General features: G+C 41.9%; 2 protein-coding genes across 6 annotated transcripts in view; one reads left to right on the top strand and one right to left on the bottom strand.

Moving 5' to 3' along the window:
• Window positions 1-15,838, top strand: part of RECQL5 (RecQ like helicase 5) — a 54,758-nt gene that overhangs the window by 16,711 nt on the left and 22,209 nt on the right. The window lies entirely within an intron of this gene.
• Window positions 569-14,766, bottom strand: SMIM5 (small integral membrane protein 5). The gene is made up of 3 exons (XM_033139325.1): window positions 14,438-14,766; window positions 5,038-5,194; window positions 569-1,692 (listed from the first exon to the last, which is right to left on the bottom strand). Exons 2-3 carry the CDS (start codon window positions 5,162-5,164, stop codon window positions 1,586-1,588), a joined length of 234 nt encoding a protein of 77 aa, XP_032995216.1. The 5' UTR covers window positions 5,165-5,194; window positions 14,438-14,766; the 3' UTR covers window positions 569-1,585.

The raw sequence follows: 15,838 nt of genomic DNA, 5'->3' as shown, positions 1-15,838 counted from the left end.
ATGCATTAAAGTTCATTATTTAGGCTGCGATCTCATACTTGTTTACCTGTGGGTAGCTTCAATTGAACGTAACGAGTAGTTGTGAATAAGAGTACACTGTAAGACTTGCAGAATCCTGTCAGAGCCTTCACATAATTCTTTGTTCGCTTCAGGTGGTACATGGTCATGGTCTTGACGACTTGGGCTAATCTGATCTTTTGAATAAGTGCATCTCCTAAATGCAGGGGCTTTGCTATAGGTGACATTCATATCTTTTAGGAATGACACCTGTGCAGTTCATTGCATTGTGGCAATAATCCTCCCCCTTTTGCACGTGGTTGGTTCCGTTCCTTTTGCCTTGTACACATGTAACTCTTTTGAAGTTCATTGGAGTGTAAACCAAATGTCCACAAAGTCTGCCTTTGTGGAAATGGATTTCCTTTCAGTTGCAAACTGTAGCTGGGCAGCTCATTCTTGGCTGTGCTTTAGCTTGCCCAGCTGCTGCACACATTTCCTGAAATAAACCAGCCCTCGCTGTATCTTATTAGCTCTGTGTACAAGCACACTTTAAACTATAGAGACCAATGAATGAATCAAAGAATTTAACATTTTTATTATGTTCTTTCCACAAATAACTCTAAAGTAATACTCTAAAAGTAGTTTATCCTTGTCCCTCTTTTTGTAAGCCCTCCCAGCACAGCTGCCTTAATTAAATAAGATGTATTAATGCCACAAGTATAAACTATTCATATCACATATATTTAAGAGAATGCATTTAACTATAAACCCCAAGCATATAAACAATATGTTGTTCCCCTTTCACCGTGTTAAAGAACTGCTTTGTAACATGGAAACAAGGCAGGCTTTTTTGAATGAGAACAAAAAACCCCAAATGTGTAATACATATTTTGAAAGAGGAAAATATTCACTTTCAGGCAGGGAAGCAAAACGACATAGTGTTGTGGGGGCTCGGCAGCCTTTTGTTTTCATCCTTTCACAGAAGATGGCTCGTTGTCTTGTTTGCTCTCTTTGGCAGTTTTCCTTCCTTAATGGAGGCAGTGTGGGATGGGGGGGGTAGTTGTTACTGATGCTCTTCTTCACAGTCTCTGAAATTAACCCCTGTGTTGCAATAGAAACCGATCACAACACACAGGGATTAGTTTTTGGTTCATAGTTGTGCCAAGAATACAAGAGCATGTGATGTCTGATCAAGTCATCCATTCAGGACAAAAGGTGATACAACATCTTCCTGGTACTCCCCTCAGGTAGAGAAGTATAAACAGTCTTAGTCCTGGCTAACTTGCTTGTGGCACTTTTGCACACTTCTATGGCTTATCTCACTGGCCAGCCATGATGCAGTTATCTTCGTCTTGATAGTAAACTGTCTGCAAAGGGGCAGAGAGAGAAATACTGAACTCCATCGCTTCATCAGTGCCCTACGGTGACCATGGCATAAAACCCTAGACAGGACGAGGTTTCTTTCTCACTGCTCTTCCTTAGTGCTCTCATCTGCTATCTTGTAGAAGAGTATTGTGGTGCCAGCTGGCAGCAGTCTGCGCACATTCCTCAGTACCTCCACACCCTTTTAATGCATTCTCATACATAGTCATGCCGGCTGAACCTGGATCCTCCTAGCCTTGTGAACAGGTGTTCCATTACAGCAGCGGGCACAGCAAACACTGCAAGCTATGATCATCATTGAAAGTACTGTGACTGAAAGGCAGAGAGAGAGAGAATATTAGCTTCTGGAATTGCTAGCCAGGAGTTAGAACAACCCAACCTGCTAATACAGTGAATAGACTCACCAGAAAGGGACAGTTGTGGCTTTTACATTTGTCTTGTGTCCTCTGGAATTACCGGTACTAGAGAGCACAAGAGTTGCTAACAACAAGAGCTCTAGAACAAGCATGCCCAAACTATGCTCATTGTTTTTAATTTTTCTGCATTTGGCACCTACAAAAAAAAAGTAACCTGCGTTTTCCTGCTCTCCCAGTGCTCATTTCACTCATTTCACACTCATTGTGCTCATTTCACACGCTAGCATGGTTATGCCAGGCTTGGAGTGGAGAGTAGGCAGTCATGATCACTGTCAAGGTAATGGGTTCCTAGAAAATACAGGCAGGGGGAAGGAGTGAAAGGAAGAAGCAGCTGGTTCTCTGAGGCCTGGGAAGTGGAATGGATAAAGGACATAAACAACACTTGGGCTACAGTGAAGACTGGGAAAGGAAATTCTTGTAATGGGTTGGGGAAGGATTTTGCATGGCTTTCAAACTTAGGAACATTAACCCACTCTGCTGTACAATGACTATTACTACTAATGGCCATTGTCTATATGGTGAAAGAGCACAAAGTGTGTGGTTGTGTTCCCTGTTCCTTTTACATCATGCCAACACTAGAGTGGCGCTGAGCGCTGGAACTGGGAATCTCTGGATTCAAGTCATACACCTCTCTCATGAACTTGTTGTGAGGCCTTGTACAAGCCACTGTTTAGCACATCAGCGAGACAGAAATAATATTGACAGTTCTCAAAGGATGGTGTGAGCTGCACAATGATTATAAACCCCTTTGCAAATCAAACAGAATATGAGTGGTAGTAGCTGTTCTTAAAGGTACAGCTGATTTCTCATGTAAAGAACTGGAGTACCAGCAGGTGAAGGGCAAAGGAAATAATCTTCAACATGTTTAGTCAAAAAGCTTTAGTTCAGGCTAGCCCAGAGTTATAGCTGAAAGAAGGCTAGGCTCATCTGGCTCTTTCCCAATTCCAACAGGGGGAGGATTTGTTGCAGTACACAAGCAGGCTTTTCTTCTTTGGAATTCAACAGAAGAAAACATTATACAGTTGCTTTTATATCTACCAGCTTTCTTCAGTATCTATGGTTGTTAATTATCCCATCACTTGTTTCAGGAACTGCTGCATGCCACCTGGTATACCTTTGGACACATGTATGTGAAGTCAAATGGGCCTTAGAAAGCACTGCTAATAACAAGGCCAGTGGAAGTGATGATATTCCAGCTGAACTATTTAAAATTTTAAAAGATGATGCTGTTAAGGTGCTACACTCAATATGCCAGCAAGTTTGGAAAACTCAGCAGTGGCCAGAGGATTGGAGAAGATCAGTCTACATCCCAATCCCAAAGAAGGGCAGTGCCAAAGAATGCTCCAACTACCACACAATTGTGCTCATTTCACACGCTAGCAAGGTTATGCTTAAAATTCTACAAGGCAGGCTTAAGCAGTATGTGGACCGAGAACTCCCAGAAGTGCAAGCTGGATTTCGAAGGGGCAGAGGAACCAGAGACCAAATTGCGAACATGCGCTGGATTATGGAAAAAGCTAGAGAGTTCCAGAAAAACATCTACTTCTGCTTCATTGACTACGCAAAAGCATTTGACTGTGTCGACCACAGCAAACTATGGGAAGTTCTTAAAGAAATGGGAGTGCCTGCTCACCTCATCTGTCTCCTGAGAAATCTCTATGTGGGACAAGAAGCTACAGTCAGAACTGGATATGGAACAAGTGATTGGTTCAAAAATTGGGAAAGGAGTACGACAAGGCTGTATATTGTCTCCTTGCTTATTTAACTTATATGCAGAATTCATTATGCGAAAGGCTGGACTGGATGTATCCCAAGCCGGAATTAAGATTGCCGGAAAAAATAACAACAACCTCAGAAATGCTGATGACACAACCTTGATGGCAGAAAGTGAGGAGGGATTAAAGAACCTTTTAATGAGGGTGAAAGAGGACAGCACAAAATATGGTCTGAAGCTCAACATCAAAAAAACTAAGATCATGGCCACTGGTCCCATTACCTCCTGGAAAATACCCGGTAGAAGGGGAAGAAATGGAGGCAGTGAGAGATTTTACTTTCTTGTGTTCCATGATCACTGCAGATGGTGACAGCAGTCATGAAATTAAAAGACACCTGCTTCTTGGGAGGAAAGCAATGACAAACCTAGACAGCATCTTAAAAAGCAGAAACATCACCTTGCCGACAAAGGTCCGTATAGTTAAAGCTATGGTTTTCCCAGTAGTGATGTATGGAAGTGAGAGTTGGACCATAAAGAAGGCTGATCACCAAAGAATTGATGCTTTTGAATTATGGTGCTGGAGGAGACTCTTGAGAGTCCCATGGACTGCAACAAGATCAAACCTATCCATTCTTAAGGAACTCAGCCCTGAGTGCTCACTGGTAGGACAGATCCTGAAGCTGAGGCTCCAATACTTTGGCCACCTCATGAGAAGAGAAGACACCCTGGAAAAGACCCTGGTGTTGGGAAAGATGGAGGGCACAAGGAGAAGGGGACGACATAGGATGAGATGTTTGGACAGCTACCAACATGAGTTTGACCAAACTGCGGGAGGCAGTGGAAGATAGGAGTGCCTGGCGTACTCTGGTCCATGGGGTCACGAAGAGTTGGGCACGACTAAACAACAATGTTAATCACTTGATGACTGTTTCATATTTGAACACCTATCACAAACAGAGCTTTCATACTGCTTTGGATATGCTGTTTTGCAGTGGATATGCACACTTCATACATTCATCTGAGAATGCAAGTGATGAGAAGTTATGTGTGAATTGGCCCTCGTTCTCTTTATGCTGAGAGATTCCGCTGTTAGCTCTGAACTGTACATGCTACCTCCTGCATAATTTCGTAGTACGGTAGCCCAAAGCAACACTGCCATTTGACCCAGAGTTAACTATTTCTGTAAATGTTGGCTCCCATGCCATTCAGATGATAAAGTTCAGATTGAAACTTTAAGTGCTATAGAACCTAGGGGCTGGCTGCCAGTCCTGATTCTGCCACACAAATATTCACATATATAAACAGCATTTAAAGTATATTGCATGGTGAAACTTAGCAGCGTAGATCTGCACTGAAGTCTTACAAATGTTTACTTAAAGCCTGTCCTGAACATCACAATTGCTGAGGAATCAGAAACCATGAAGATTAAAGAAAAGCTCAAAAAAGAATACATTATTCATAGCTCCTGAACGACAAAATAGACCCATCTGATGAGTCCAGAAAGTTGCAAGCATGATTCATACTTACCAATGAACAAGATGATGATAAAGAAGAACACAATCTCCAAAGGTTCAGCCTTGGGTAGTCCCTCGAGCTTGAGCCATAGTTTGCTACCAAGAGCATAGAGTTCATTCAGAAATTCCTTGGAAGACATCCTGCTTGGGTTAACCCACGTTTTGTAACACTGGGGGACGGCGGGGGGGGGGGAGACAACAAAAGAGAGAATTTGTCAGAGTTTCTACTGTTAACTTTCATAAACTGAACACCAAGAAGGAACTGCCTGTTCTGTGGTGCTAACTAAATTGAGATCACCAGCAAAACAAGTTTAGCAGGGCTCTGCCCTTGATTTTCTAGTCATGTGCACAGCAGTTCAGAAGGAGGCTTATTAGACACATCCAAAGAGAATGTACATTCAAGCCAATCAGAAATTGATTTCCCTGATTCTGACTCTCATCATTTCAGAGGTTACAGCAATAATCTTGCTCTTCTTCCTGAAGAATTACTTTCTCCACAGAAATATTTGCCCATGTCAGGTATTTATTTAAAATATACAGGTTAAACTCGAAAAATTAGAATATCGTGGAAAAGTCCATTTATGTAAGCAATTGTTTTCATTAGCTACTGTAGTTTAATATATGAGATAAACTCATGACATGCAAAGCGAGATATGTGAAGCATTTATTTGTTATAATTGTGATGATTATGGCGTACAGCTGATGAAAACCCCAAAATTGAAATTGTTAATTTGGGGTTTTCATCAGCTGTACGCCATAATCATCACAATTATAACAAATAAAGACTTGACATATCTCGCTTTGCATGTCATGAGTCTAAGTTGAATTACTGAAAGAAATGAACCTTTCCACAATATTCTAATTTTTCGAGTTTCACCTGTATATATCCCATCTTTCCACAGGGCAGACTACGTGTGTGTGTGTGTGTGTGTGTGTGTGTGTGTGTGTGTGTAAGTAAATAAGCCTTCTGCACAGACTTGTCCGTAACTATTTTGTCCATAATAATTATCAAAGTTTATAGCAAAGTTTTTCTTGATCTTCCATCAAAGAAGAAACGGCTTACGTCTCTACTCCTTTCACCTTCAGAAGAAAGTGACTGTTGCAAGGCCTGGGTTCCACATGAAGTGCATAATGCTGTAGCATTCCATATTTCAGTTCTATTCCACTGAGAATCATTTGCTTTTGTTCTAGAGTTGCTTGGACGCCGGCTGCTTTGTCATGTGTCTAAAAGGTCTAACTAACATCTAAGAATGATAATACAGTAAATTTCCCCCATTTAAACATAACTCAGGCATACTCTGTGCATTATTTTCACAGTGTGCCTTAATCTGGAGTTTATTCCTGGAGGAGTTTCAAACACTGCATCTATTAAATAAGAATGTGTATTTAATTTTGTGTGAACAGTCCCCTTTCTATTCTTTCGTAGCCTATCATTCGCGTAAACATACCATTAACAATTTTTTAAAAAGTTAAATGCCGATTTTTGGGTTTCTGACCTTCATGCTAACAGTGTGCAGAAGTACATGGTCTTTTCTCATCCTGGGTGAAGCAGCTAATTAACTTGTCCGTTTAAAACTTTGAGAGCTTCTGGGCCTTACTGTCAGCAGCCACATAACATACTTCCAGGGTTTGGGCTTTGAAACCTCATTGCAGTGCTGTTGCAAGAGCTGGGCCTTCAGGGTTTGGTGTGAAGTGGAACATTCCATGGGTGTGCCAATGCCTGGCTTAGGAGAGATATTTTGCCCACGAAAGGGAGAGTTTATATCTTGGAGTTGTTTTAGTTATGGCTTGCTTGCATGACTGCTGGTAAATGATGCCTTATCTCAAAATACAAGAATTGTTGTGGGTTTATATAGTAGTAAAAATCCCATCATTTAATACAGCAGCAGCTAACCCAAGTATAAAAGCAGCATTGCCATAAAAGTGTAAGGGATAAATGGACACAAAATCCTTTTGGCATCACAGTTCTGTTTACATTTTGTTTTATTTCCCCCTTTTTAAAAATATTGTTTAAAGAGACAAATAGGGGGCCACTTGGAGACCCACAGAAAACCTTTGCATGCTGGCATTGCAGTGGTGGAACCCTAGGAGTAGTTTAAGTAAATATTGGGTCTCTTGGGAGCTACAAAAAGCTCTGTGCGGGGGGAGGGGGATAAAGCTTGTGCATTAACTGCCTTGACTTAAGAGAATGCCTGTTCATCATATGAGTTCTCCAGTTTTTGTTGTTGTTGTTCAGTCGTTCAGTCGTGTCTGACTCTTCGTGACCCCATGGACCAGAGCACGCCAGGCACGCCTATCCTTCACTGCCTCTCGCAGTTTGGCCAAACTCATGTTAGTAGCTTCGAGAACACTGTCCAACCATCTCATCCTCTGTCGTCCCCTTCTCCTTGTGCCCTCCATCTTTCCCAACATCAGGGTCTTTTCTAGGGAGTCTTCTCTTCTCATGAGGTGGCCAAAGTACTGGAGCCTCAACTTCAGGATCTGTCCTTCTAGTGAGCACTCAGGGCTGATTTCTTTGAGAATGGATAGGTTTGATCTTCTTGCAGTCCATGGGACTCTCAAGAGTCTCCTCCAGCACCATAATTCAAAAGCATCAATTCTTCGGCGATCAGCCTTCTTGATGGTCCAGCTCTCACTTCCGTACATTACTACTGTTCTCCAGTTTAGCTCCTGCCTTTTCCTTGTTCAGAATGGTCTTGCCCAGGCTGTTCCTCTGAATAATCTCCTCCCCACCCAAATCCTATAGCACAAGGATGGGTACCTGTGGGCCATCAGATATTGCTGGACTACAGCTCCCATCATCCTTGCCTTTGCTAGCTGGAGCTGATAGGAGTTGGGGTCCAACAGCATCTGGAGGGCCATATGTTCCCCATCCCTGCTATAACACTTGAGCTCTTGTGAAAGCTTGTTACAGTTCAGAGCAGTGTCAGCATTTAGGTATAGCATACCTACCTGCCTTTCCTGTATGCAGCTCTGTCAGCTGGTGATGAATTGCAGATGGCTAAATAAAGGCATTCTTGGGTGTTAAATGTTTTGTTAGACTGCTTCCTTCTGAGTCCTGACTGCACAGCAGACACCTTCCTCTAAGGGAAAAGCTCTGCAGAAGGAAATTCTTATCGCTTTCCTCAGGAGATGTGTTCTGCGGTAGGAGACCACTGGCACTTGACAGCTGATGAACTGCTTTGGATGGGCTGTGTTTGTGCCCATTAATAGTCAGGCTCATAGCTGCTCTGCTTCCATTTCCACATGGTCCTGCCTGAAGTAGTTTTGAGATCCAGTCACTGAATTTCAAATTACATGTTCGAGATATTCAGTAACTGTTTTCCAACTTAATAAGAATATATGAGTTATCATGAAGACAGGAACAATCCTAACCTCCCAGTGGTCTCACACACTCTTGCTTCCTCTGACACAGCTGCAAGAAGGAACTTGGAAGCTTTTGCTTCAGATTGCAGTTAACATCAGCTTATTGTGTCTGAACCTGACAAACCGTGGTTAACTAAGGTTTGTTTGAAACAAGCAAAGTTCAAACTGTGGTTTATGAAACTGGCTTGCTTTGACAGAGTAAACCAGAGGTTAGAGTTCAGACATCATGCTAAACTCTGGTTAATTGAAATCTGAAGTGAACATCTAATCTCACAGCTATACCCGTGGGGAGGCAGGAGCTCCCATTCATCAGCAAGGAGACGGAGCTTATTCCCTTCACAATAAACCATTTTTTGGTGTGACATCTGAATATCATTATTTTCAGGCCCATAGGAAATCAATGGCTAGTTGAGTAGATAGTTTGTTTGTTTTTTGGTAAGCCTACTGTAAGGAGTGAGCAAAGCAGACTAGTTACATGCCAAATAAATTCAGTTTGTGGCACCAGACACATTAAATACTAACAAATTTATTATGCCAAAGCTTTTGTGGACCAGAGTCCATTTCAGATGATCAGATCATTTCATCTCATAAAGTAGACTCTGGTCTTTGAGAACTTATGCCGTAATATATATGTTTTTAGTCTTTAAGGTGCCTGGTGCCACAGGATTCTCTTGTTTTTGCTGCAACAGACAAACACGGCCACTTCTCTGAAAATTAATAATTCAGCCTTGTGCTTTCAGGCTTGACAAATGAGACTAAATGGTATTTATGAGTATATGTGCAAGTACTTGTGTCTGTCTCTTAGTGGAGATTGAATACTGGAAGTACAGTAATTGTTGGTTTGACTGTTCTGTGCAAAACCAGACTTTCTTGCAGGCAAACAAGTATGTTGGAAACACACTAATGAGAATATTATGTTGCTGAACACTCTTTCTATCCTCAGACTGATGCACCAAGACTACCAACTAATATTCAGTCACTGTTCACAGTGTCTGTTAAAATACCACAGCCAGTATGATTCACTGGACAAAATGTTGATCCTGGCCCCAAGTGAACTGGATATAAATATATCTAAAATGTAAAGAATGGTGACCAAAGGCATTTGTGCTATAGGGGATCTGTAAAGCGCTTCTTATTGCGCTTTTAACTACACCTTTTGATGGGACATGTAGAACATCCATCTGTAAACCATAATAGAGCTTCCAGATTTAGAATTGGAACACCAGTATATCATTTCTCTGTACTTTGAGAAAATAGTTGGTTATTTGGCTTTCAAACCTCATCCACATGACAGAGAGCCATGGTTTACCTTCAAATTAAGCAGATGTTTGCTCTGCAAGCTTTGACCATTGCAAGTCATTAAAGCTAGTGTGGCACTCTGTATATCTCTTTGAAGGTTTGTCTTTGGTTTTGTGACCTGGTATGTGTGTGACCTGTGAAATGGGACCCTGTTGAAAGGAATTAGCTTTAATCGTTGCAGAGAAAGAAACCTCTCAAACGATGATTGTGGAGTGATCCAAGTTGGATAATTCCAGTAATTTCTTTTCCCCGAAGGCAGTTGTTCCTTCCTCTAAACCACCAATTTATTCCAACTTTATTTACAATAAAAATGATTAATATTTAGGCCTAACAAAAACAAAGGAAAATACTGTTTTTCACATGATGCTTGGGGAAGCAAGATGTTTTGGTACTATCTTTATACAGTCAGTTTTTGGAGGAAAATTTTCCAGTTGCATTCATGTGCAGATTGTCTCATTAGCTGCATGTTCTTCCAAATGCGCCTCCATGGGGCCTCCAACAGCATTTTCAGGGTGCAATACAAAACTTTCTTTATCAAAGCCTCTGTGCACACTGAATATGATTTTTAACAACTTGCATAAAGACACAGTGGTTCCCACGTGACCTGCCTTTCTAATATGAATTGTACCACCTCACCTACTTACTGAATTTGTCTGAGGAAGTTTAGTATTATTTTATTTATTATTTCCCACTTTCCCCCCCCCAATAGAAAAACTGATGGTGGCCAGCAAAATTGAGCCGGAAATATAAGGACAAACAAATAGGTTGAAACAGGCCGTTTAATCGAACTTGCCTGCCAATAAGTGGTTTGCAAATAGCACAAAAATCCACCAGAACTGTGTGGGGAAACAAATAGAACCAAGTTAAAAACAAAATTTTGACTTGGAGCTGTGTGTTACAGTTTCTCCAGAATATCACACAGAGTGGCTAGTACACAAATTCACTGTATACTGTGTAGAGCAGCCTTTCTCAACCTTGGCTCCCCAGATGTTTTTGGCCTACAACTCCCATCATCCCTGACCACTGGTCCTGCTACCTAGGGATGATGGGACCCAAGGTTGAGAAAGGCTGGTGTAGAGTCTCTGGCAAATGCACTTGGACAGTTGTACTTTATGGAGACTAAGAGGCCTCTTTAGCATATGACAGCTGGTAACACAAGCCAGGGCTCTGCCTTCTTATTCCTAGACATGTGTTTCAAATTGCATGTTTCCCCATAGCTGCAGCATAAGGCTCCTGCCAAACTCTTCAGCATATTTTTCTTTTTCCAGAAAACATTGGTCTGTTTCCCCCCCTGTACTCCTCTGCTTGCTTTTTTGCCTTTTTTATTTAACTTTTTCTTCCATCTTCAAATAACAGAAGCAGCCGATCTCTCAAAAAAGGGTAGAAGTTGTGTTATAACAGGATCTTTGGATTTCAGGTTTCTCCCAGGAAGAAGGGTGGTGTGTTCAATTATTGCGGCCTTCCATATAAATATTCTAATTTCTTTACACAGCCAGTTTTTCAAAATATGCAAGCTCTTGCAAGTTAGCAAGATCCAAAGCAAATTTGCAGATTTCCATGAAGGCACATTGCATGAAGTGGGGAGTGGTAGAAAGAAATCTGTTTTATAGGCGAAATTGGCTCGGGGCTGTTTCTGCTTTTCAGGAGTTTGCAGGCAAAAAACAATAGACTTGTTTGAAAATGTTTACTGGGGTACCAATCCAAAAATGGCTGCAGAACCATTATGGAAGTAATTAGGCTGAATTGGCTTTGTGTGCAAATAAAAAAAAGGGGGGGAGACTCCCTGAGTTTTCTCTTTGGTAACAAGTGAGGAAATATATTTTATAGTAGAAAGCCTTGATAGGTAGCAATAAAACTGGCTTTCTCTCTGGTGTGTGCAAGTACATTGCCCACCTCCTGAATTTTTTGGTTGTGGCACCTAACTTTTTAGAGCTTCCTCTTAAGGGAGTACCCTTTTTACAGCTGACCTTTGGGAGGTAAATGTTGGGCTTTAGGCTTTTGGGTTTATCACTGTTGAAGCACTTATTAGGTTGGTATTCTTGTGTGTGTGTGTGCGCGTGCGCGCGCGCGCTTGTGTGTACACACACAAACACACACACACAGAGGTAGACTTGAAAATTGCTTTAAAGCACCTCAAAAGTGGGCTTCAGATTTAATAGATCTAGTCCTTTGCCATAGCTGTGGATTACTTTTCGTCAACATACCGTACTTTCCCGTGTATAAGACTAGGGTTTTTTTTACTTTTAAAATAAGGTTAAAATCTGGGGGCATCTTATACACAAATAGTCCATATGCCCATTTTATAAATTTGGGGTCCTCAAAGGTAGGGGGTGTCTTATACATGGGGCGTCTTATGGAAAAGAGCGTCTTATACACGGAAAAAATGTGATATTCTTCAACGAGAGCTCAGAATGGCAAGTAAACTGAGAGTAAATCTTCAATGGGTGAGTGTGTACTTGCAAGAGACACGAGTAGCACAAGGTATTGGTTGGGTTCATGTGTCCCATTAACAAACGCTTTGGGGTTTGTTTGTTTTTAATAATAAAACAACAACCACAACAACCACCAGGAACCTGTTTTGGAACAGGATCCCTCTCATCTTCTCACTATCCCTGCGTAAAGCTGCTTAGCAAGATCTCCTTGTTGAGCCTTTGTAATATGTCACAGTTTGTTGCAGCAAAAACAATGAAGAGTTTTATGTCACTTTGAAGAGTAACTAAAGCATTGTGCAGTATAAGCACACAGGGACCAAGGCCCAATAGGTATCCATAAAGTCTATGTGAACATCCCTGAACAAAGAAAGCAAGAGCACTTCTCTTATTATAATTTTTATTACATTAAGTGCTGCTAGTGAACAGGTATAACAAGATGAGTCGTAAAAAGTAAAAAAAATCAGGGCAGGACAACTGTTTTCTGTTGTAAGGTATCTGTTCCCAGGGCTTGCTCAGACCAAATGTCACAGTGTAAAATGTGCAGATTCAAGCTCAGCAGCTTCACACGGGAGTCTTCCTTTGAATCTACTTGGGTGGAGTTTGGTGACTTTAATGTATGCCACAGAATGTTCAAATACCGTATATACCCGAGTATAAGTCGACCCGAATATAAACCGAGGCACCTAATTTTCCTACAAAAACCTGGGAAAGCTTATTGACTCGAGTATAAGCCGGTTCACCTTTGCCGCTGTGGAGGAGGAGGAGGAACGAGCAGCCCAAAAGCAGCCCTTTGGGCTGCTCCTTCCTCTTCCTCCTTTGCCAAGTTTGCATTTATGAGAGCAGTTCAGGAATGGAACAAGCTGCCTGGGGAGAGTAAAGAACCACCATTCTTGTACACTTCTTAAGGAATGGTTGACTGGGGAGAGCGGGTGGCGGCACGAGCGGAGAGAAAGGGCTTCTTTCTCGCCACCCCCACCACCCGCCTCACTCGAGTATAAGCCGAGGGCAGCTTTTTCAGCACAAAAAATGTGCTGAAAAACTAGGCTTATACTCAAGTATATATGGTAGATTAAAAAGCTCTCCCACTGGTTTCCTAGTTTTGCAGTACTTAACATATGGTTTGTTTCCATTAGCCTAAGCCTCTTGCATAAAGATTGTCCTGCATAACTGATGTTAATATATTTCACTTTAGAAGAGGTTCAGGTGAACATGATGATATGGCTTGGTAGTGTTATCAGCATAGAGAAAAGGCACAGAGTTGGCACCTGGTTTGTTCCTCATTTTCTGTCTCCATTAAGTGGCCCATTTCTTCTTATAATAAACTGATTTCAATGAAAGCTTTAGGGCTCTACTCTGGCCAGCGTTTCCTAATGGTTAGAGCATGCTGTGTTTGGAAAAACGTCATGTTCTATTAAAATAGTACTCTGAACCAAAACCATTGACTGCAGCACTGCTAGTAATTGGTTAAAAATACATATGATCAACACAGAATTCTTTGATAGCATACTCCATTAAAACCTGAGCCTTATTTCTGCAGCTGTTGCTTTCTAACTCTGCTGGAGAGCCAATTGCCAGCATACAAATGTTGAATGGTTCCTAATTGGCACGAAGTCCAGAATCTTGAGACAAACTCTTATTTGTGTGCAGCAGCAGCAGTAGAGCTCTGTTGCTCAAGGAAAAGCTTCAACTGTCTGGGGGAAATGTGTTACAAAATTGAGTGAATGTCACATAATTTGGCATCTTCAGTAGAATTCCTTCAGGATGGAGCTGACAGTCAGAAAATGCCAGGCCTGGTGTTGGGACGATAGTCAGTTCCTGGGAAGATAGCCTAAATCGTCCCATGGCTAATCTGCAATTTAGCTGTTGGAATTTTGTTTAAAGTGAACACACGCACACATTCCAAACCAACTAGGATCGTATGCATTTAAAAATTGTATGGAATTTATCCTGCAACTGCCTACCATATTTGCACAAGTTAAAAAAAATATAATTGCCTGAATTTTACTTTTCGGGTTGTTGTTTCTAACTGTGTTTGTGCCTGATTCAGAGGGGAGCGGAATCCAAGTGAACAGGAAAGAACTTAATCTGTTGACATTCTCCTTAATGCAGTGCAACTTCAAAAACTCTGCTTACAAACTGTTTTGTCTCCCTGCCTCACATTCTCCCATCCGACCCGTCCTCCTCACACACTTTCCTCTGACATCCCACGTTGCAACGTTTACTATGAAATCCTGGCACAGGCTTAAGTTGAACAAACCAATTGTCCCTTACCAAGATGCTGTAGCGAGTAGGGGAAGAGGTAAAAGTCAGCCTTACCCAAGTAGTGTTGCAGAACCAGCCGTCCCTTTGTCCTTCGTGTTTTTCTTTCTGTTGTCATTTCATGTCAGCTCTTCCCCCCCCCCACATTTTTTCACCCTCTCTGCTTCCTATCTCTTTCCTCCCTCAGCTCCTCTTTTCCCTGCTGCTGACAGCCAGCTGCTCTGTGCCTGCGCTTTCTCTTTCACCCTCTCTCTCTTTTTTTTGTTGTTGGTCGTCCTGGAGATGTGAAGTTTCATATTACATGTGCACCAAGGAGGGGAGGATCACAGACAGAGACTTGCAGCTAGTGCAAACTCCCCAGTGCAGAGCTCCTGAAACCAACACTTGTTACAAGCTCATTGTGTAACTCTTGATTGTGCATAAAGTTTCATCTCTATTTTTATTAGACCGCTTTCTATGCAGCCTGGGTGAGTGTTGAGGGAGCTCCCTTCCCTTTATCTGCCTGTATATTGAAGCGATTTGCTTTTCTGCAGGCTACTAAATTCTTTATTAGCTCCCAGTAAAAAATCTACAGCTGTTCTGTAAAGAAGCCAATGATAAGGAATGAGAGAACTTGCAGCGCCTCTTGGACTTAAAATATGTGGAAACATTTGAACTCCTACGCTTTTCTCAACGTGTCTCTTCAAAAAGACAAAATAACTTTGGATTTTTCAATACGTCTTACTCACATTAAAGTCAGTGTTCTAAATGGTCTTAAATTGAATTTGTGGACAGCGACTGTTTGTTGGCTTTTCTGTAAACAGGTATTATCTTATCACCTCAAAGGCTGTTTTAAGCAGGAGTGGGTATCTGGTGGCCTCTGGGAACACCTAACTAAATAATCATAGAATTATATCATATAATCAAAGAGTTGGAAGGGACCCTGAGGATCATCTAGTCCAACCCTCTGCAATGCAGGAATATGCAGGTGTCCCGGACGGGTGCATTATCAGCACCATACTCTAACCAACTGAGCTAACACATTTGCGCTGAATGAAGGTTAGAGTTAGGGAAGGAGGAGCTAGGCTAAGAGACATTGGGTTGCACCCAACAAAGTTGCCCTGTTAGTGCAAGAACTTTGGCCTGTGCAAGAAGACTTCCTCATCCCCTCACTCCAAATCTGCTCCATGGGATTTGGGAAAGAAACCCCAGAACAGATTTGGGGGAGGAGGAAGAGAAGAGAGAGTTGTGTTGTGCAGATGAAAGCCCTTGTGCTAAGGGAGGACTTCTTTGGATACAACCCAATGTGCCAGAGGCTACATACAGCTTTGCTTGTCTCTGAAAAGAACCAGGGGCAGGAAGACTCCATGGAAGCTGAGACAGCTGCTTGAAGGTACTTGGGAGGGGATGAAATCCTGACATTCTCCCCAGAGTTTTCCTGGTCTGTTGACTGAGTTTCACTTAAGCACTTCCAAAGGG

The sequence above is a fragment of the Lacerta agilis genome, chromosome 2, assembly GCF_009819535.1.
Source record: "Lacerta agilis isolate rLacAgi1 chromosome 2, rLacAgi1.pri, whole genome shotgun sequence".
NCBI classification, from domain to species: domain Eukaryota; kingdom Metazoa; phylum Chordata; class Lepidosauria; order Squamata; family Lacertidae; genus Lacerta; species Lacerta agilis.
Note: the sequence above shows the minus strand (reverse complement) of the source record. Positions and strands in the feature narration are given on the sequence as shown.

Bases quoted from the DNA above. Each gene is read 5' to 3' on its own strand.
- SMIM5 (XM_033139325.1), bottom strand. From the start codon at position 5,164: ATGTCTTCCAAGGAATTTCTGAATGAACTCTATGCTCTTGGTAGCAAA. The intron at 1,693-5,037 runs GTAAGTATGAAT...TCTGCCTTTCAG, and splicing joins TATCATCATCTTGTTCATTG to TCACAGTACTTTCAATGATG.